The sequence below is a fragment of the Musca domestica genome, unplaced genomic scaffold, assembly GCF_030504385.1.
Source record: "Musca domestica strain aabys unplaced genomic scaffold, Musca_domestica.polishedcontigs.V.1.1 34, whole genome shotgun sequence".
Lineage (NCBI taxonomy): Eukaryota > Metazoa > Arthropoda > Insecta > Diptera > Muscidae > Musca > Musca domestica.
The window spans coordinates 8006679-8030209 of record NW_026712313.1 but is presented as its reverse complement, the minus strand read 5'-3'; the positions used below and the strand labels follow the sequence as shown (position 1 = coordinate 8030209).

At 34.7% G+C, this 23531-nt stretch overlaps 1 protein-coding gene across 1 annotated transcript; it reads right to left on the bottom strand.

Annotated features, from left to right (window-relative positions):
* Positions 1 to 2564: 2564 nt before the first annotated feature.
* LOC101887538 (THO complex subunit 2) lies at positions 2565 to 22795 on the bottom strand. Its single transcript, XM_059125567.1, has 20 exons — positions 22268 to 22795; positions 21711 to 21876; positions 19578 to 19825; positions 19375 to 19508; positions 19065 to 19312; positions 18858 to 19001; positions 18231 to 18793; positions 17976 to 18162; positions 17642 to 17913; positions 17348 to 17465; positions 16943 to 17287; positions 16598 to 16882; positions 16332 to 16537; positions 16163 to 16265; positions 15291 to 16029; positions 14603 to 15232; positions 11726 to 11769; positions 5879 to 6056; positions 3801 to 3856; positions 2565 to 3715 (listed from the first exon to the last, which is right to left on the bottom strand). The coding sequence occupies exons 1-20, from the start codon at positions 22612 to 22614 to the stop codon at positions 3488 to 3490; spliced, it is 5241 nt and encodes a 1746-aa protein (XP_058981550.1). The 5' UTR covers positions 22615 to 22795; the 3' UTR covers positions 2565 to 3487.
* Positions 22796 to 23531: the final 736 nt, after the last annotated feature.

Genomic DNA, 23531 nt, shown 5'->3' with positions numbered 1-23531 from the left:
TATATTTGCTTTCTTTTACAACGATTCTTTCAATATTCTCTTATATTACTTTTCGTGAAATGAAAAACAACACAATCTATTTTAAATATTCACATTCAATAAATTAATTTTTAACACAAATGTCAATGAACGTTTTTGCTACAAGTATTTTATTTCTTTGTTATTGCTTCCTCTTATCGCAATTCATTCGTGAAGGTATGATAGCTTATTGCCGTTAACACTTCGCATACATTGGCTGTTATAATGTACTGTACATTGCTGAGAGAAGTACGGCAGAAGAATACTTCATTTTCAACCGACTTTCTTCAGTTGATTTCACTTATATGACTTTTCACCGAACGAAAAGCAACACAATTGCATTTAAATGATCACTTTTAATAAAATTAATTTTTAACACAAATGCCAATGAACGTCTTTGCAACATGTATTTTTTTCGTTTGTTATTGCTTCTTCTTAGCATAATTCATTCACTAAAGAATGATAGTTTACTGCCGTTACCACTTTACATACATGGTGCACTGTACATTGCTAAGAGGAGTACTGCAGAAGTATACTTGCCAACGTTGGCTGAGATATTTGAAATTTGTTTTCAACTACTACTTATCTGCTTTTAATTATGAAGCACCCTTAAAAATTCATCAATTCTAATGTTTTACTTTAAAAATACACACTGTTTAACATTTTACTTAATTATGGAGCAAACAAACCTACAAAGCCGACAATAACACACATACATGGTCATCTTTACTTCATCTTTGTAATAAAATTCTTTTCACATTAACAAATTTTTACAGAAATTTCCTTTTATAAAAATTTACTCGACGTGAAAAAACAACACAATTCATGTAAATGTTCTAATCTAATTTTCCACACAAATACCAATAATCGTTTTTGTAATTTTTTCGTTTGGTATTGTTTCTTTTTCTGCAATACATGAAGGGGTGATAGCACTATGACGACTGTACAGCTGCAGTGTTTCTCTGAAAATGTACTGTACACGGTTAAATGAAGCACTACGTTACTAGACCCAGTTTAAATAATATTAAAGTAGAAACAGAACAAAAATTGATAAAGGGTATTTTTCCTTTTACTCACAAACCACTGATATTTGAAATTTTTTATCAATAACTACTTAAACCCAGTTCGATATATTGTTTATTTTGCGAGACTCTTACAGAGCCTCACGTACATAATCAACATCCTTAATCGACTTTCCTTAGTAAATTTATTTTGAGAGATTTCAACAACATCCTTTACTTTAACTTTACCACCAGGAAAGACTACACCATTTTATTTGTAAGTGTAATTACTTAGCACGTGTAGTTTTTTAATATTTAATACCCAAATGTCAATGCCAGCCGATGTCCGTAGTCAAATCAGCAAGGACACACACAAGCTTTATGTCATTCGATATTTTTCAGTAGATTTCAATATTATTTTTCTCAAGAATAGACATTACATTAAATAATTAAATATATAACACAAATTCCAATAAAAGTTATATGCAGCCACAAGTGATTATTGTTTCTTCTTCTCGCAGTTAATTTACGAAGGAATGATAGCACGTGGCCGTTAGCAGTTACAAATTTCATTAGACCCTGTGTTTTGACACAAAACACCAATAACAGAATAAAATTCGAGAGAAATTTTGCAACTGTAAGCTGAGAGCTTTCTGAATATTGCAGGAGGAGAAATGTCCAATAAAATTGTTAACGTTTGATGTTTTTGTGTTCCCCGCAATTCATTCACAATTGAATGATAGCAGTGGCCGTTAAAGTTGTACAGTCGCAATTTGTCTGTTACCATGTTGTTGAGTTTTTCATGATAAATTTTTAGGAATATTTTTTTATTCAAGGCCCATCAATGCTATAAACATGAAGTTAAAAAATCATGGACTATAACAGTTATATAAAACGAAGAATTTGTACGGAATTTTTTCTCCAGGCCATTACCATGGGTGTTTTAAGGTTAATTTCTCAAAAACTATTAACGCTATAAACGTGGACTTTTAAAAAATATTTTTGTTAAGGTCCGTGAAGGACATAAACGTAGAATATTAAAGATTTTAAAAGGAATTAACTACCATAATACCTAGATAATAATATAAAGAATATTTTATTTTTTAAAGGCTGCAATCGTAGATTTTTGGGAATATTTTTTCGAGGGATATTAAGGCTATAATTGTGGATTTTTAAACAATATTTTTTCGAGAACTTTTAAGGCCAAAATTGGTGATATTTAAGGAATATTTTGTTAAGGGCTAAAAAACTGTAACTAAAAAATATTTTCCATGTACTAGCAATGGTATTATCGAGATGTTATCAAGAACACTTTTTCAAGGACTAAAAGTGCTACAATCGTAAAGATATTAGGATGTATATTTTTCAAGGACTATTAAATCTATAATAGAGGTATTTTTAAAAAAATATTTTTAAGGCAACCTGGACAAAATTCGTGGACTTTTAAGATATTTTTCAAGAGATTTTTAGAGAATATTTCTCAAACTGGTTTCTGACACAAGTTACCTACAACCCTTGAATTAGTAAATAAAAAACAAATTCTCATTTTATTATTTTATGTTTAAAAGTCTTCTTCATCATCATCTTCTTTATTGTTTTGTCTTTATTACTACTTGTTTTACTTTAGATAAGACCAAAAAAATATTTTATTTTTTTTCTCAAGTTTTCATTTCTTTTTTTTAACTTTGATTTGTTGTTTTGCTTTTAGAAAATGGTTTCTGTTTCTTCTTATTCTTCTTGTGGTTGTTGTTAACATTTAGGGTGATTTAAAAAATACAATGTTACAAACTATAATTTTCTTTACACTTAGCTTTATGAAAATATGGTATTTGTTAAACTAAAAAAAAATGAGTTGTCATCGAAAAATAATGGGAGAGAATGAATGAAAAATACAAATTCATTCCGATGGTTTGGTATAGATTATGGCCAACTTATTAGGTGCGGGAGACAGACATTCAAAATTATGCCGAATTTAAGATCCTTTTGTTTATTTGTAGAAAATTAGTTATGTATTATTAATTATAAAAAAAATAATAAACCATGAAACTATTTCAATTTCTTTTTAAATACAAATTACATTTAAGAAGAAATACTTAGCTTTTAAAAAATTATAATAATAATTAGAATTCACTTAAACAATTAGATGTATTTCTATGCAAATGTATGTGTGTATCAAGTTTAAAATTGTGGGCGAATTGCCTTTTTTTATAAAACTATTCGGAGGTTATTTAGAATTTTATTTTCTGGTTTCTCTGCTTGATTTTCTACATTTGTGTGTGGTTGTTGTTGCTGTTTTTATTATTGAAGATGCTGAATTGCGTGCGTTGTTTTTCATTCCATTTGTGGTCCTTTTATGTTTTCCTTTGGACATCTTACAAACAGGATAAATGTTTCAAATGATGCTTGAGATAGAGGAAAAAATGCCTTAAAATATCATGTATATCTGTGTGTATGGTTCACGAAGCTTCCTAATATCCAATACGATTTCGTGTTGATTTTGTGTTTGTACTACTGCTGCTGCTGCCACCCCCACCACCTCCACCACTGCCTCCGCCACCTCCACCTCCACCACTGCTACCGCCGCCATAGTTACGCTCATCACGAGAGCTGCGTTCTCGTTCACGTTCTCGCTCACGGTCTCGTTCGAATTTCTCATGGGAACGTTCACGTGTATCGCGTACATGCGGTGACTTATCCTAATGAGAAATATACGTTTTGGAATGTTTTAGAGACAATAAGTAAGACGTTGAGCAGTTGTGTTTTGTTTCAGGGGAATCTTACTCTGGCATGATATTTATCACGTTCCCGCTGCTGTAGATCATCATCGCCATTTTGCACTGGAAAAAAATGGAAAAAGAAAAAAAGGAATATTTTAGGATTTGTATAGGAAAATTAGTTTTTAAGGTCAAACATGAATAAAATTGGGGAATATTTTATAGAAAGAATTATAAGGACTTAATAAGGACTAACTTAAAAATTAGCAATTGTAATGTTTTATTAAAAAATACACATTGCTAAATATTTCACTTAATTATGGAGCACCTGCAACAGCGATAATGACACACAGACATTGTCATCATCTTTACTCAAATTTTTTAATATATTTCTTTTTAAATTAACTAATTTTTACAAAGATTTCAGCAATATCCTATTATAAAAATGTTCCTGACACAAAAAAAATCATTTAATTTTAAAAAAAATATCATCAATAAACGTTTTTGTGATTTTTACGTTTGGTATTGTTTATTTTTTCAACAATTCATGAAGGATTGATAGCACTATGACGACTGTACAGCTGCAATGTTGTAATGCTGTACTGTACTGTACACGGTTAAAGCACTACATTACCAGACCCAGGTAAGATGAAAAAAACTGCAACCAACTTCAGACTGCTGTCATTTCTAAGCCACTCGTCCGAAAGCTGTTAAAATTATTCCAGTGACAGCTCTTTATACTGTTTACAAGCGTACAAAAGCATTTTGGTGAGAATTTTCCAAAGAAGTTAGCTGAAAATGTGCACCTTCGGTTGGCCACCAGAACTCAAGCGCCGACCATGGTGATGGTGTGGGCCGCCATAACAGCCGATAGTCGCTCTCCGCTCGTAGTGATCGACCGTGGCATCAGAATAAATGCCGAATATTATCGCGAAAATATTCCTGAGGGTGTATTAAAGCCTTGTAAACGCAAACATTTTGGTCTCACACCTTGGACATTCCAACAGGACTCAGCACCATCGCACTCAGCACGCGCCACCCAAGAAAGATTACAAAATGAGGTTCCTCGCTTCATTTCAAGCGCATAATGACCACCAAAATCTCCGGATACCAATCCGTTGGACTATTGTGTCTGGAGTATTTTGGAAGCAAGGTTGGAGCTAAAAAAATTCCAAAGTGTCGATCACCTCAAGCAAGCGCTTCGCCGGGAATGGGCCAAAATACCACAGAGCAACATTCGGGCAGCGTGTGACGGTATTATTGGCCGTTTGAAGACCATAATTCGTGCCAAAGGTGATCAATTCAAACAAATCTAAACTTATCCTAAAATTTGCTGCTTTTTCCGAAATTGTTTGCTTTCATTCAATAAAATTTAAAAAAAAAAAATTAAAATTATGACGTTTGACTTTGTTGCAGTTTTTTTTATCTCACCCATTGCCCATCACCGAACTCGATCTAAGTTTGACGTTTGTTGTTTTGAGAGTTCGAGAGTTATCGTGCGCACCTGCCAGCCAGACAGACACACGGACGGACATCCTTACATCAACTCCAAATGTCCTGAAACGGATTCGATCCAAAGAGACCTACGGTCGAAAGCCGTTATTTCGATGTGACACGTTTTGGTTGTATCAAATGATATATACCATACCCTCTCTAGCCATATGGCCGATGGTATAAAAAATATTTTTAAGGATTGCAAGAAAAGAAATTGTGGATTTTTAAGAACATCTTTTCAAAACTCCCAGAAAATTAGACGTGGATTTTTTTTTAAAAAATTTTTCGAAGACTTCCAGAAAATTAAATTCGGATTTTTTTTTTGAATATTTTTCAAAGAAATTTAAAAGTGATATTTTTATGAATATTTTTTTCAAGCTTCATCGAGGCTATAAACGTGGATTTTTTAGGGATATTCAACAAGTTTTTTTTAAAAATGTGGATTTTCATTAAAGTTTTAGGTTGTAGCTGTGATTTGACTTGTATCCGTAGATTTTAAGAAAAAAAAAAATACTTTCAAGGATTGCAAGACAAGAAATTGTGGATTTTGAAGAATACTTTTTTCAAAGACGCGGATTTTCAAGAATATTCTCTATAGACATAAAGACATACTTGAGACTAAAATCAGAATTTTGTCCAAACACTACTCACCATCTCTTCGTCGTTTGTGTTCTGAGGTGCTGGTCTCCTCTAAACGTTCACGTTTGCGACCCAATTTGCGTTCTTTACGTGCATCTTTTTCCTCATCGGTAAGTTTCTCCTTGCGTTCTTTACTCTTGAGGCCACGTTCCTTTTTCGATTGCTCGATGTGATCGTCTAGATTTTGTTTCTGCAAGTATAAATATAGCGTATATTATTTTAAATAAAACAGTTGTCACGAGTTTTAACAAAAGCCACCAATCCAAATACATAATTGCTGTTTTTAAGACATAACCTCAACATGTACTTCAAATATTCAAGACCTCTTCCTTATAAGGGATATAATTTTTTCTCTTTTCGTTATTTAGTCTATCTAAACTAACATTTTTGTAATATCTAGACTTCTTGCAATTTGGGGATTATTTTTTGTGAGAAAACTTACCGCCATGACCATACCAGTGGGTAGGTTTTAGTTTTTTCTAAATATTTTTTTCTTTTTTTTTTGGGCCAGACCAACATTTTCCCCCAACAACAAGAGAGCAGCAGCATTTGCAGATCACCGAGAACAAACAACTTCTTCTTCTTAAACGTCCAATAATAGGGTTACTTAAAAATTAGGCACACACAATTTCCATTTCAAAGGCAATAGCAGAAAAGACAGCAGATGAATGTAGAATCGTGGAAGACAGGATTTTGTATACAGTAAGAACTATTTATTTTGCAGTTGAATTTACACACAACGAAGATAATGTAGATTTGTTTCTTTAATTCAAGCGTGGCATAATCCAGAAGGTCCTTTGAAAATGTAATTTTTGATTCAGGTGCACCAAAGATGTTGTCGGATGAACACTGTTCCCAAATTCTCAGTGATTCTTAAGGCATTGAATGGTTGTTGAAGTCATTTTTAATTTTCCTTTTTCAGGATCACTGGATTAGTTGTCGAAACACGTCATATTACGATGCAATGTAGATGATTTTTTTTCAAGTTCCTTGCAAATTTTACTTGCCTCCAGGCGCTCGCATTAATATGACGGGAAGTTGGTGGGATAATATTTATTCAGCAGAAATTCAGCATAGTTGTTAAAGATGATTTTAGCCGGAACTGCATTGGATGAACATAGTTTCCAAAAGTCCAAAGATTATTGTGAAATTGAAAAGCAGGTGTGAAGAGGCACAACGCCAAAAACAATTTTCTCGAATAATCTCAAGGTCACCTTGTCGTGGATATTGAGTAAAATTTGATGTTGTAGACATTTGGTCTGTCCTGATGTCAATTCAATTCTGCTTTGAAGACTATTGAAGAATTTTCCGAAATCTATTTGTACTTTTCACCAGCTCCATATTCATATGTGGTATAAATGCAATTAATTTTCCGGATCCAGAATTAAACATGTCTCCAGCAATAACCCATTTCTCCGAGTTTCCCAGATGATCCGGTCTTTCCATTTAGTAAATACTTGACAGATAATATAGATGATATTCTTCTTCAAGCGTTTGCAAATGTTTCTTGGATTCAGGGGTCTTCATTTTTATGACGGGAAGTTGGTGGGATAATATATATTCAGCATAGTTGTTAAAGATGATTTTAACTGGAACTCCATTGGATGAACACAGTTTCCAAAAGTTCAAAAATTATTGTGAAATTGAAAACCAGTTGAACTAAGTTTGAAGAGGCACAACTAATGTCAAAAGGTCGTCCCAAATGATCCAGCCGCCAAAAACAATTTTCTCGAATAATCTTCCAAGGTCACCTTGTCGTGGATATTGAGTAAAATTTGATTTTGTAGAATTTGGTCTGTCCTGATGTCCATCCAATAAATCAATTCTGCTTTGAAGATTAATGAGGAATTTTCCGAAATCTATTTGTAAGCAACTTATGCATATGTGGTATAAAAGCTATTAATTTTCTGAATCCAGGACTGAACATGTCTCCAGCAATAACCCATTTCGCCGAGTTTCCGAGTTGCTCTGATCTTTGCATTCAGTAAATACTTGACAGAAAAAACTTCACATGTGCTGCTCCAATGAATTGGTTTGGGCTCTCCGTTATCACTCTATTTTAAGTATCCAATTACGTTACTTTGATAAATTTACGGCTGCTGGTTTCATTCTGTTGGCGTTTATGTTTAGTAGAAGCGACCTTTTTCCGGGTATTTATTCATATTTGAATTTATCACTTCTAAATTTTTCCATGTTGGATGTTGATTTTTTAATGAAAAACGAAAACCATGTATTCCTGATGATAACATCAGCAACATGTGTAAGTATAGTCCAGGCACACAATGGTAGCTCATTTTCCTTTGGGATTTCAGTTGTATTCACAGCTACTGGGTTCGATAGGTTTGTAAGTGTTGCTGTAGCATTCTTGCATTTTCCACCCGTCCTATGCTGTAATTATTCTTTGTACGGGGTTTCAAATGATTCGGAGACAGATGATAATACGGCTACTGGGTTCGATAGGTTTATAAGTGTTGTTGTAGCACTCTCGCATTTTCCCCATCATATGTTCTGATTATTCTATCTACGAAGTTTCAAATGATCCGGAGATATGAAGACAGTATATTCCAGATGATAATACGAAATACAGGTTTTAGGGAGGGTCCAGGCGTAGACTTGTAGTTTAACTTTTTTTGAATTTAGTGGCTTCTTCCAGCTGTCTTCCTCCAATCCAATAAATTAAGGCAGAATCATAAAAACGACATTTACGATATGACGGCGATAGCAGTTCCGTTATCCATTTAAGCCATAAAGTTAAACTTCCAAACGTTCCTTTTTATTTAACCTGCAGCAACACATAATTTCCCAAGTCTAGGTCCGTGACCAAAATTGTATTCCAATTCAAATCCAAAGCTGAATATCGAGAGATGAATTAAGGAAAGTATGTGCTATTGATGATTGTCCATTTAAAATTAGCCGTGCATTTTAGGTTAAATAGAAATAACCTTGATACTCCGCAAACAAGGACTTGATGCTCCGCTATGCAGTCGTTATACGTAAACGTAAATCCATGTTCCTTGTTATATATATTTAAAGTCAAGCTGGAAAGGTGTTGATAAGAAACTATGAACGGTGATGGAGTTGTAACATTAAAACTCCTCCTCCTCCTCCTCCTCACTGATCTATTTTCTTCCAAGACATTTTAAAAACATCCGAACTGATAAGTAGCGTGCGGAATCTTACAACTGCTTAGCATTTTTCACATTGTTTTCGGATAAAAAGTGAATTTTCCGTTGCCTAGAAAACTTGTCCATAAAATGTTGACTTAGAAGATGCATTTTATTGCTCCCAAAATATTGGAATAAATGGGTGAAAATCTTCTATTATATACAAGAGTCTCTCGGTTGGATTTTTACAACGCTCGATGTGCTGTGGTGTTGAATTGTGGTTTATATACATAATTTACATCCTTAGAATCAACGAGGAATTCGTCTTGTAGTTCATCCAGGGCGAGAAGTTCTTTGACCCATATAAATTTACGGAACGACAATCCAATCTGCAGTTATTGGCCACTCCTCATAGATCTTCGCGAATAACGTACAGCGCCTTGGTCATTTCAATATAGTCAGATTTTAAAGATCAGAGACTTTTTTATTGCTCCAAAAATATTGGAATAGATTCCCTCGGTTGGATTTTTGCAACGCTCGATGTATTGCGGTGTTGAATTGTGGTTTATATATTAATAATTTACATCCTCAGGATCGACGATGAATATGATGTATCCTTCGCTAATTCGCGCATCCAAACTTGTTTTGTAGTTCATCCAGGGCGAGAAATTCATTGCCCATATAAATGTACGGAAGTATAATACAATCTGCAGTTATTGGCCTCCCCTCATAGTTTTTCGCGAATAACGGTTAACCACACGTAGAAGATAAATCAAGATACTTATATTTTAGCGAACCCAAAACTTTTTTGACTGCTTAAAATTTGTTGTTATTCCACAAAAGTTCCGATTGGCTGAAGTCAGCCGGTTGACATGGCAGGGTTTTAATGTATCAATTGACGTACAACCATTGTAGCAGTAGTTTTCACAGATGAAACGTTGTTGGATGAAACTCGGTTGTCTCGTATGCTCGAATAAGTTGTCCAGAGTACCCAAACGCTGTCGAATGTTGAATAGAATTGTCATCGTGAATATATGTGGTTTCTTTTATCTGCAACAATTCCCTTAACATTGGCACAGGATTCATGATCGTCGAATTTTATATTGTCCAGCTTATACAGGCAACTAGAACTGATTTCAATATAATTGCGAAAAGAAGACTATCGAAGAAATCCAAATAACATGGCGATTCTTGATTGAGTCTGGCAAATGTATAGTGTTTCTCGGTATCCCAAGTTTTTTTTTCGAGAACTGCTCAATTCATATTTGATGATATTAATTACATAACTCTTTTGTATTGAAGATTGGAATTCAGGTTTGAAATTCGACGTGCAGCACTTTCTATATTAGTTGACGATAAAATATTCAAGCACAAATTATACGAATAATCGGTTTCCCCCTTTTTCGGCAGTGATGATTTGTTGATACAAATAATGACATGCATTTTCCACTATGTCCGAGTCGATTTTACCAAACTTTGTTGTTTGTTCTTTTAACAGAAGATACCTCCACCATTTGTTAACGAGTTTCATTCACTTGAGTTGGTCAGTTGAGTTGATGAAGTCCCTTCACATAGATACACTTAATACTATATCTTATATAATTCTTAAAACTACTTATCATTTTAAGTCTCTCTATATATATATATTAAATATCCAATTGTATGTGTCTTTAAAATTAAATTATTTCTTTTTTGAAAAAAATCTATCACAAATTAAACAAAACTGTTATCCAATTCAATGCTTTTAGCAACCTATGTCTGAGTTATATGATATCTCCTTTTTGTTTTAAACTATATAAATATTCTTCATAATTTTGAAATACATACATAATTATGTACTTACCACAAAGGCCAATGGTTTTTATATGGGAGTGACATACTTAGATATATTACTTAATTAAATGAATTTAATAATGCAGAAAAGAAAAATGTTTTTTTTTTAAATTTTTCAATTTCAATTCAACTTTTGGAAAAAAAATTAAAAAAAAATCTAAAACTTTCTTATTCAAATGTTGTAAATCAAAAAAGGCGAAAACGCCGTAACTACTTTTGGATAAATTATAAAAATCAAAAAATTTCTTATTCAAATATTTTGTAAATCAAAAGCAAAATTAAAAATTATCTTTAATTCAAACTTATATGTCATCCATTTTTTTTCTTTTCTGCATTTGTTTTTCTTGGGCCGGCCAATTATTTATAACTTAATTTAGAACTCTTTTTTATCTCTTGCTCTTCTTGGTAGTAGTGACTGATTGTGTTTGTGTGTGTGAGTTTTTCGGCTATACTTTCAATATTCTATATCCTGAGTGTCGTTGTTGATAGCTTAGCTTAAAACTTATGGGAGGTTAATACTAGAAGTACTGGACCATCGGACAAATCGAAAAGAAAGCACAAATTAGCCAGAGATTTATTGTCATGTCCATTCGGTGGGTAAGAAACTTTGTTTTGCTGCTCTACTGACTGACTGACAGACTTGCTTGCCAAAAAGAAATGAACTGCAACAACAATACTGTGGCTGATGATTGTCATCGTTAGTTTTCTTATGTTGTTGTTGCTGTCGTTTTGTGGATTTCTTCTTGTCGTCACTGCTGTTTCTTTTCTTGTTGTGGTTGTTACTGTTGTACTTATTTTTGATGACGGAGGTTTTGTTTTAGAATTATTGTAGTTGTTGTTTATGGTTGTAGTAGTAGATTCGCTGCTGCAGCCGGTGCAGTTCACACACTTAGGAAAACTACGATTCCACCAAAATACTAACCTTTGAATTGGAAGAGGAGGCATCCACTTTACGACGCTTCGAATCTGAAAATAGAAGGAAAAATGCAAGTTAAATAATTACTCGCATAATTACTTCCTATAAAAAATATTCGGATAACAATTTCCAGTCGAAATTATTATCCAGATAATTTTTTTCCAATGAAAATTTTATGCGGATAATCTTATTCTCTAGGAAATAATATCAGGATAATTTTGTCTATTGAAAATATTATCCGGATAACTCATTTCTATTAAAAATATTATCCGGATATTTTTTTCTATTATCCATATCATGCAAATAATTTTTTCGGATATAGAAAAAATAATTATTCGGATGATTTTTCATAAAATCAAAAATATAGAAAATACTATCCGGAAAATTTTTTATCTATAGAATATTATTCGGATAATTTTTCCCATAGAAAATATTACTCGCATATTTTTTCCATATCCAAATTTTTTATTTCAAAAATATTATTTGGATAATTTTTTTTTCCTATTGAAAATATTATCCGGATAATTTTTTCCTATTATCCATATTGTGCAAATAATATTTTCGGTTGCGGATAATCTTATTCTCTCGGAAATAATATCAGGATAATTTTGTCTATTGAAAATATTATTCGGATAACTCATTTCTATTAAAATTATTATTCGGATATTTTTCTATTATCATGATATGGATAAATAATTTTTTCAGATATAGGAAAAAATAATTATGCGGATAATTTTTCTAGAAAATAAAATATAGAAAATACTATCCGGATAATTTTTTACCTAGAGAAAATATTATTCGGATATTATTTCCCATAGAAAATATTATTCGCATTTTTTTCCTTATATCCGTATAATTTTTTCATTTCAAAAATATTATTTGGATATTTTTTCCCTATTTAAAATATTCCCCGGATAATTTTTTTCTATTATCCATATCATGCAAATAATTTTTTCGGTTAATATTTTTAATAGGAAAAAAATATTCGAAGTATTGAACCTATAGAAAATATTATCCGGATAAATATTATTCGGATAATTTTTCCCATCGAAAAATAAAAAAAGGATTATTCGGATAATGTTTTCCATAAAAAATATTATTCGCATATTTTTCCCTATATCCGGATAATTGTTCATTTCAAAAATATTATTTGAATATTTTTTCCTATAAAAAAATATTATTCGGATAATTTTTCCCACATAAAATATTATTCCGATAATTTTTTCCCATACAGGGTGAGATGAAAAACTGCAACTAACTTCAGACTGCTGTCATTTCTCGTCACTCGTCCGACAGCTGTTAAAATTATTTCAGTGACAACGACTGTTTGTACGCCCAGAAAAAAAAATTATTCGTGATGGAATTCAAGCGTGATAGTGTGATTTCTTTATATTTGGCTGGAAAACCAAAAGTGGCTATCGTTAGAGAACTGCAGCATTTAAATGTGAATAAATCTTTTGTGTCTCGTACCATCGATCGTTGCCGTGATACAGGTAGCGTAGCCCGACGTCAAGTGGACGGAAGAAAACAGCAACATCAGCAGGAATGGTTCGAAAAGTAAAGAAGCGACTTGATCAAAACCCGCGTCGCAATAGTCGAAAAATGGCTCGTGTGCTGAACATATCGCAATATTCCATTCGGCAAAAATTGAAAAATGAGCTCGAGGTAAAGCCATTAAAACTCCAAAAAGTGCAAGAACTTACACCGCAACAGAAAGAAAATAGACTCAAAAGAGCTAGAGTTGCTTCACTTGGCCGAAAGTGGTGAACTGCCGAATTCGGTTTTTTCCAATGAGAAAACATTCGTCGTCCGGGAGTTTGTAAACAAACAAAATGATCGTGTTTACTTGCCAAAGAGGTCAGCTGAAATGTGCACCTTCGGTTGGTCACCAGAACTCAAGTGCTGGCCATGTGGTGATGGTGTGGCCCGCCATAACTGCCGATGGTCGCTCTTCGCTCGTATTAATCGACCGTGGTATCAGAATAAATGATGAATTTTATCGCGAAAATATTCTGGAGGGTGTATTAAAGCCTTGGGCACGCAAACATTTTCGCAGCAGACCTTGGACATTTCAACAGGACTCAGCACCATCGCAATCAGCTCGCCACCGCCACCCAAGAATGGTTACAAAATGAGGTTACTCGCTTCATTTCCACCGCACAACGTCCACCAAAATCTTCGGATACCAATCCGTTGGACTATAGTGTATGGAGTATTTTGGAAAGCAAGATTGGCACTAAAAAATGCCGAAGTGTTGATCATCTTAAGCAAGCGCTTCGCCGGGAATGGGTCAATATACCTCACAGCAACATTCGGGCAGAGTGTAACGGTTTCATTGGCCGTTTGAAGGCCATAACTCGTGCCAAAGGTGACCATTTCGAACAAATCTAAACTTATTCTAAAATTTGATGCTCTTTTCGACATATTTTTCTTTTATTCAATAAAATTTAGATCCTTTTCTTCCTACTAAAAATATTATCCGCATAATTTATGAGTATAGACAATTTTATCCGAATAATTTTTGGGAATAGAAAATTTTATTCGGATAATTTTTTTCTATAGATAATATTTTCCGGATAGTCATTTCCTAAAGAAAATATTCGAATATTTTTTTATACAAAACATTATTTGGATAATTTTGTCCCAAAAAGATATCCATATTTTTTTCCCGAAAGAAAAATTATCCGAATAATTTTTAATATTTTTTATAGAAAATGTTATCTTTTCCTAAAGAAAATATTCGAATATTTTTTATACAAAAAATATACTTTGGATAATTTTTTCCTAACTTCGAAAACTATCCGAATAATTTTTAATATTTTTTATAGAAAATTTGATCTGGATTTCCCCCCAAAACGAACATTATCCCATTAACGAACTCACCTTTTTCATATTCTATAACATCTTGACTACGTCGTTGTTGCTGTTGCATTGAACCAATACTTTCGTTCGAAACTGAACTCAAATCACGATCACGGGCACGTTCATTGCGTTCATAGTCACGATCGCGTGTATCACGGTCGTTGCCAACATTACGATCATAGTCATTTTTGCTACTGCTGCTCAACGGCACCGGTGTTGTTTCGATTATTTCCACTGGCGATTCATTGCGATAGCGTTCCTCTCGTCTCTTATCCCGTTTCGAACGAGACGATGATGACGATGAAGTGGCATCAATGATGATATCATCCAATATTTGACTACGATGTGATTCGCGATCACGTTCACGATCCCTTTGCTCCCGATCCCTTTCACGATCACGTGAACGTTCATCCTTTTTGGAATCCTTAATGGAACGAGTGCTGCTGTGACGATCGTTGTCACGATCCGATATGATGATGGGTGTTGGCATAACCGGTTCATTGCTGATATCAATGACAGTGGTGATGTTGCGTCCGCTGGCGGTGTCGCGTTCGCCACGTTCACGTTCCCGCTCACGTTCCGAGGTGGCGGAACCTGAATTTAATTTGATAATTTTCGAAGGACGTTCAGAACGTTCCTTTTCGCGTTTATCTGAAACGAGACAAATAAAATTATCTCCTGGTTTTTGGTTTAAATTAAATTCTCTTACCAGATTTTATTTCCCCATTGCTGGTCTGTTTGGTCTCTGTGGGCAGGGAGGGAGTATTGCTGCCATTGCCGGTTAAATTGATGACAGCCGATATCGGTGGAGTTGTGGTGGCTGCTGCCGACGATGTCGGTGTTGTATTTGTGGCCGATGATGCAGCAGTAGGGGCGGGTGTAGATGACGACGTAGTTGTTGCGGTAGCCTGTGCAGTTTCTGCCCGAACCTGCCTCTCTGTCACTTGATGGAAATCACTTTCCTTAATCATTTGTGCCGCCTTCGTTTTCAATTGACCAATATAACTTGAAGCTATGACAAACAAATCCGGCCGTTTATTTTTCTCTTCCTCTCTGACCTTTTCCACTTTTCGTTCAATTATTTGTGCCAATTTTGCCAATACCGGATAGTGAGGTAAAATACGCATTAGAATAATCAAAGCATTACGTATTTGCATATACTCCTTGGAATCCAGACAGAACACAATGGCTTTGGTGATTTTATAATGCCATTTATGGCAAACGTGGCGATAATTCTCATAGCCAACATGATCGTTGGCTTCGGAAAATTGATTGCTAACACGAAACTTCGTAACAAATCCTGGGTAATTAGCACATTCACGATTAAAGGTGGCCTGATCCGAATGCCAACGCATTACTGTCTCCAACATGGCACAGAGGAAACGTCCATAACGTGTTGCCTCATTCTCGGTGCAAGAGGTTACCGAATATGTGATATCACAAAAGATCTATAAAAGGTGAAAAGAGAACAGAATGTTTATATAAATTTCGAAATTTAGTATTTTCCAGATGAACATTGGAATCCTTATTCTTCTATGATGTCAGGAGTATTTGTTACCCTAAAGGCAATTGGTTGCTTACCCTATCATAACACAGCAATGTTGAGAAATTTGCCGCTTTTAAATTGTGTATGGTATGGACAAATTTTGCACAATATAAGGCATCGAGGGCAGTGAAAGTACATCTATAAAATCAAACAAAATCATGATTATACATATGAAAAAGGTCAAAAACTCCATTGGTTCCATACCTTGGGAACAGACACAATTGTAAAAATTGTGTAATGGTCTCATTTTTGGCTGACTTGGCAGAGCGTGACAAAAACCAATTATCCTTCTGCTGCTGTAAACGTTGTAAGATTTTATCCACATGCTCTTGCTGTTTCTTGCGCTCATCCTGTAGCTTATCCATGAGGGCAATATAGCGCTCCTGTTCCTTTTTATTTTTTGAGGCATTCTAAAAATATACAGAAACATGAGTAATATTTCTTCTGACACAAATTTTTGTATGTCTTACCGAATCTTTGGAATCCGCTGCCATTTGTGACAATTGTTTCAATTTGTTAATTTCCTTTTGATAGCTATCATGGGGAACCTGTAGATCGTACATGCTGAGGGACCAAAATGTCACAAAGAATTGAGGCGATATGTCTTCCCAGACTTTCAGACCATGCAAGGGGCGTACAGACTCAACAATGGGGTTCATAATTAAATTGGTGGCTTCCAGATATTTTTGCAATTTTTGATTGTTGGTTAGTTTCTTGGCATTGGGATCAGCCTTGCGTAGTTGGTCATATTTTTGCTGGAAAAGCAAAGAAACAAAATTAATAGAAAATCTTTTAAACATAGGTATTTTACTCACATTTATTTGATGGGTAAACATGGGCCTGGCCAAAAAGAATGCCACATCTGAATTGATATGATAATCCTGCAGCATGGCAATGATGGAGGGTAGACGTTCTACATATTCATCCACCGAATACGATGATCCCAGGAATGTACCAAACTGAACCAAGGTGTCTTGACATTGATCATAAAGTTTGCCCACCAATTTCAAGTGGCTTTGAGCCGTTTCACGGTATATAACACAATGTTTTTGTTGAGCCATCAGCAGACATAAGGTCACAGCCAAATCATGATTAGCCAAGGCATCTTTAAGACGCTGAGATGACTTTTTGGTGTTCCTTACTTGACTGAAATAGCCAGCCTGAAAGAAAGGGAATAGAATTAGTATCATTTTTGTATCATGAGGTCGAAGACAACTTACTTCTCCCCTCAGCAATTCACCACCACACATAGCATTTAATTGTTCATTGGTCATCTCCTCGGCAGACTCGACACCAGCCATTTTTTGGACAATTTCTTTGAGGATCAACAAGTCCAAACTATAAAGGAAAAATGTTTTTAAAAGGATAATTTTTGAAATAAATCTGACATGTTTCAAATTGAATTTTTCACTTTAAGATCTTGAATTCCTAGTGAAATCTCATTCCAAAAATTTTCATAACTTCGGATTTTGTGAAGAGAATTACAACAATGAATTGTTGGTTTTATTTCTTACCTCTTCTGCGATTTGAGTTGATTGGCCACATACTGCAACAGACCACTGAGTTCGATGTTGTATTTCTTGAAGATGGCACCACAAAATGAGGCTAAACTCTGCAGCCACAATGATATGGATGTGCCATCATGTTTAAAACGATCTCTATCGGCCATGGTAAGGGCTTCGATCAAACAATAACCCAAACAATCAAATGACAGGAAAGTTAAATATTTCAAGGAGTCGACAACAGGGCCAATTAAATTGTCATAGATTTGGATTTGTAAAAGTATCTACAAAATTAAAAACAATATGGATTAAAATGTTTACAATTTTAAGGAAATAAAAATCTTACGTAATCAAAAAGGAAACCCGGAGCACAATGACTAAGTTTGCCAATTTGACGTCCCAGGGGTTTGACATTTTCCTTGCTAACACGTTTCATGATGGCCTTAATGTGTTTTTGGGCCTTGCCACGACGTCTTATCAGCTGGGGATGCAACAGATAGGTATCATTTTTCCAGCGGGCATAAAGAGCATAGCTATAGAAATTTTGAAGTAGATAAATTAAAACTCCTTGTTGAAATGGAAGGACATTCGTTTCACTTACCGATAGTGATAGGGAAAATATTTCAAAACAGTCCAAATCTCCTCGGCTATGGGACAATTGCAATCCAAATAGGATAATGCCGGCAAGATGGCAGCATCCATAATGGTCATGGTCTCATTGTACAACGTCTCCGATTCACTATTCGGCGGTGGTAGATTTTGACTATCCACACCCATGTCCATAATTATGGTACGCATAATACGTATTAATTTATACATAAGCACAGTGTCATAGTGTAAAGATGGACCCAATGCAATAACCATGGGAATGACATAACTTCTCAAATCACTAAAATCTTTGGCGCGTATTTTTTGTAATAGCTTTGAATCGTCGGCTAGGCGACGCTTTTGCAGTGTTGCCGCAGGGGAGATTTTAAAACATTTTGTACGATACAGCTGATCGATACTGATGTGTATTAATTCGGCTAAAGCACGTGCAATTGGCTCATGTACCACCACACATTGTTCGGGTAATTTTTTAATGATTTTCAGGGCATTCTCCCAGTCGCCTACTTTGAGCAGACCTTCACATAAACCAAATTTTTGATTGGCAAGATATTTTTCCTGGAAAAAAAATTAAAAAAAATGATTATTTATATGTCCAAAAGGAGAAAATTTTATTGCTTACTAAATTATATTCCTTTTCAGGTTCTGGTTCGGCGGGTTCTTTATCCTTGTTGGTAACAATGACATTCATTTTGCGCACAAATTCCTTGGCATCGGCCAAATCCTGTTCCCACTCACTGGTGATGGCACAATCAGTTGGCGAAAGCTATCCAATCAAAAAGAATGACATAAATTCATGCTTAACAGAAATATGGTTTCCTTTACTTACCCACACATAGATATCATTTAAATCAATCACACCATATTTCAATAACAATGAACAGACATGAAATAATGATCGTGGTGTTTTTCCATCGGCAAAATAACGAAATTTATAACCCAAAACTTCACAAATAATTGTGCCATTGGGCATGTAGGCCCTCAGCAGGGGTATAAATAACTGCCAACGTTCTGGTCGTGATTCAAAGGATTCCAAAATGATATCCAAAACACGATTGGGATCCAAATTAAAGCAACCTAGAGACAGAGATGTCAAATTAATATAAAATAAAAACAATTAAGAAATTTTGCAGACTTACCAATCAAAGATTTAATTATATCCATAATGCTATCGGAGGTAACATCATCCTCGAATTCTTGATTTAATTCCGTAATGAGCTTGGCATAGCCTTCACTTTCCTCACGGAACAGATTAAAACGTCGTTGTTTGTAGCTACAAAAATACAGAAGAAATACATAAATTAAATGATGAATAAACTTCAGAAATTTTGTTTGGACTTACTATAGTTTTGTTTTAATTTTAATAAATTTCGTATAGAACACTTTATTCTTGACGATACCAACTTCCTGAAGTGTATCGATTTCCAGTCTTTCTTTAATCAATTTATCCGGTATAACCTTTTCCAAATCCTTCAGAATTTGACAGAACATTAAGCGCTCTTCTTGTATGCCATCTGTCATCAGAGAGGTTTCGGCGTCCAAAACATTCACCACATCCAAAATCAGGGAAGGAAAGTCTTCATGAAGGGGCTGAAAAAGTAAGATTTGAAATTAAAAAAAATTGTCACTTACACAGAATAAATATGAGATTGTATGGCGCCGTCATGGACCAAGAAGAGAACATTTTTCGAATTTTCGGAATTTTTATGTAGATATAAGGCTGATAGGAAATTAAAGCCCTAGCGAAATTTCGGAAAGACTAAGTAAAAACCACCACCGAGACTGATTCCTAACAAGTAAAAAAGCTGTAAGTCCGGCCGGGCTGAAACTTGAATTCCCTCCACCTTCTGAAAAGAATTTGGCAATTTTTCAAAAATCCGATAAAAATTCTGTTAAAATCTTAAAAATACCGAATGTAGCCGTATGTTCACGACGACGTGGACCTGCATAGGCAACTTTTGGCATAAGCCATTACAATATTCAAATGCGAAACTTGAAAAAAATTGGTGAATAATGGAGCTAAAATCATCAAAATTCCGAATATAGGTAGATACCATTATATGGGGGCTATACCAAAACGTGGACCTGGACAGACAATTTTCTGTCATAGGCTGTAGTATTCATTACGAACTTCAAACAACAAATTTGAAACATTTCCGGCGAATAATGTTGCTTAAATTTCTAAAATACCGAATATCGTGATGTACCGTTATATGGGGACTATACGAAGGCGTGGACCTGCACAGATAATTTTCTGTCATGGGCTGTAGTATCCATTACGAACTTCAAATACCAAATTTGAAATAATTCCGGTGAATAATGTCGCCAAAAACCATCAAAATACCGAATATCGAGAGTAACCGTTGTATTGGGGCTATACGAAGGCGTGGACCTGCATGGACAATTTTCTGTTATAGGCTGTAGTATCTATTACGAACTTCAAATACCAAATTGGAAACATTTCCGGTGAATAATGTCGCTTAAATCACCAAAATACCGAAAATAGGGAGGTACCATTATATGAGGGGGCTATACCAAACGTGGACCTACATGGCATATTTTCAATACCAAAAGGCCTGTAGATATGATATACATTTGAGTATAATTTTATCAACCTACTTCATTTCGTTCGGAGGCTAGAGTGATTTCCAGACGGATTGACGAACGAACATCGCTAAATCGACATAGAATTTAATGCTGATCAAGAATATCTATATACTTTGTGGGGTTTATGTTTAGAGGTGTTACAAGCGGAATGACAAACTTAATATACCCTCCATACTATGGTGAAGGGTATAAAAAGGATTTAATAGCACTAAAATTGAATGTATGGCGTGCGAATTCTTGATGACCTTGCTATTGACTTTGTATACGGATGGGTTCTTGGAACTAAATGGGTTCAAAATAGTACGAAATAAGAATCTAACACATTGTAAAAAGAGCTCATCCGATGTCCCAGACAGGGGAGAACTCTGTCTTCGTCATATCTGTTGGAAATTGTTGGTTAGAAGTAAAGTTTGAACCCTCAAGTTATGTCAAAATTTGGATCTATATTTTACTCTAGCCAGCTAGAAATCGAAACGCCAAACACAAGCCAATTCGGTCAGAATTTATCTTCAAAATTTTCCGAATTCCTCATATTTTGCTAGGAGGTCCTCAACACTTTAAAAAACCAAATTCCAAATCAGTTCGATAAGGTATGACACAATCTTCCAGACGAAGGCTATTTGAGATGTAGTAGTTTGGTTCGAAAACACAGAAGCATTCCCCTAAATAAATATGTAACATCCTAGGAGTAGCACCAATGTTTGTAAAAAATAAAAAACGCTATCTCAAACATTTCAAGTTCAATTGCGATTTCAGCCGGCTGGATGCATACCAAAAAGGCGAGCGAAAATTTTGTAGGAATCTATAGGATCTCAACAACAACAAATTAAACTATCATTAAAAAAACTCATTAAAATCATCTACTTACCACCACATCACCGAGTGTATTTAACACGGTATCCTTCTTCAGGTTACAGCGAACACCCTGCCACAATAGATCATATATGGCACTGGAGACACCAAATTTAAAATCACTCTTGGCTCCCATATATGGACTTTCATTGTCGCGAACATGTTGTTTTAAATATTTCAAACTAAAACGAAAATTATTCAAGAACACAAAAGTTTTTTGTTTTACAACAGAGCCAAGCGTTAGTTAGGTAGTTTATGTTGAGTGTGTTTGGTGGACATAAGCAGCAGTTACATTACTACGGTTGTCTTTATTTGATTTTGGGAGGATGATGAAATATATATTTTTTAATGCTGCCGTGCAGAGAAGTGGGGGACGGTAAAAGCATTGAAAATGCTGTTCTTGCAAAACTGCTGGATCGTAGATTATTTTTGGTCAATAAATGACAACGAAAAAAGTATGGACAATTCCCCAACAAAACAAAGCATGTTGCAGGAATGGAGTATTCTTCATATATATCTACAGAGAGAAGAGCTATCTATGATAGATTAGGTTAAACAAAAACGATTCCGTACAATTCACTCTTTCCCGATTTTTCAAAATGCTTGAACACATCCGAACTGATGAGACTGTTTGTTGGGCTGCCACCAGTGCTCCCACCGCCGCCGCCGCCATTTGTTGTATCCATTGCGTTGCGTCGTGACGACTTTGAGGATTTGGTTGGTGTCGTTGTCACCAACGTTTTTGAAGTGGTGGTGGGCGATATATTTTCCAGAATTTTTGTTGTGGTACCATGCGTCGTACTATCCTCTTGGGAGGTATTTTCGTTGGAAATATGAATATCACTTGAAGATGCACTAGCCGCCGTTGTCGAGTCTTCACCACTTTTGCCTTTTGCGGATGGTTTTCTCAGACGCCTCATGTAATCGCGTCGCGTTTCTTCTTATGCACTTCGCGAAAAATGTATAAAACTTTTAAAGTTTTATACTTTTATGGTGGTTTTTAACACGTTTAGTTATGCTAATATGCTTTTTCAAAAGCAAAATTCTACGAAAAAAGCAAGCGTATATCACAAAAAATTAATGTGAGCACAGAAAATAAAGCCGCAATAATGGCGGGCGAACGGCGTTATTTTGGTAATGTTTGACATTTGAACGGCGTAATTGTTGCATGCGGTTGGCGCCAATGCGACACATGGTGTTGCCACGTTGGAGTAATGTAGAAATGGTGGCTTATATGTCCTTGTATGTCGAATGGCATATTTTCATTCAGATTAATATTCGATATTATTGTTGCTCTGTTCCAAAACTGCAAGAATTGAATTTAAATTAGTTTTATGGAAAACATGGTAAACAAAGTAAAATTTATGTAATATAATAAAATAAAGCTACCCCCTAAATACAATTTTTTTTCTTTTGGAGCACTTATTCTGTCAAAACATATACACATTGTGAATGTATGTGTATTGTTTTGAATATACAATAATATGAAATTATTTCAAATTCGGTTGCAAAATAAATACATACTTTCGATGCTAATGGGCAACACATTGTACAATATTGGAATAAAACTGTACTGTCCTACTATTTTAAATGCAATCTTGAGGAATAACCCCAAAATTCCATTTTTGTTTCGCGGTTTTTTCCAATATAGGACATTTGTTAAAAAAAATTAATAATAAACAAAACAGAACCAACTGTTGCATATTCAAAAGTCTATTTGATACTATAGGACTCCAGCATAGAGTTGCATTTTTCCAGTTTCGTTGAAGTTGAGCAACCTTTCTTATTGAGCCATGCGTAAAATCAAAAGAATTTAAAAAAATAGCGTTACAAAATT

Bases quoted from the DNA above. Each gene is read 5' to 3' on its own strand.
- LOC101887538 (XM_059125567.1), bottom strand. From the start codon at position 22,614: ATGAGGCGTCTGAGAAAACCATCCGCAAAAGGCAAAAGTGGTGAAGAC. The intron at 17,914-17,975 runs GTAAGATTTTTA...TTAATTTTGTAG, and splicing joins CGGGTTTCCTTTTTGATTAC to ATACTTTTACAAATCCAAAT. The intron at 3,716-3,800 runs GTAAGATTCCCC...ATTTCTCATTAG, and splicing joins GTGATAAATATCATGCCAGA to GATAAGTCACCGCATGTACG.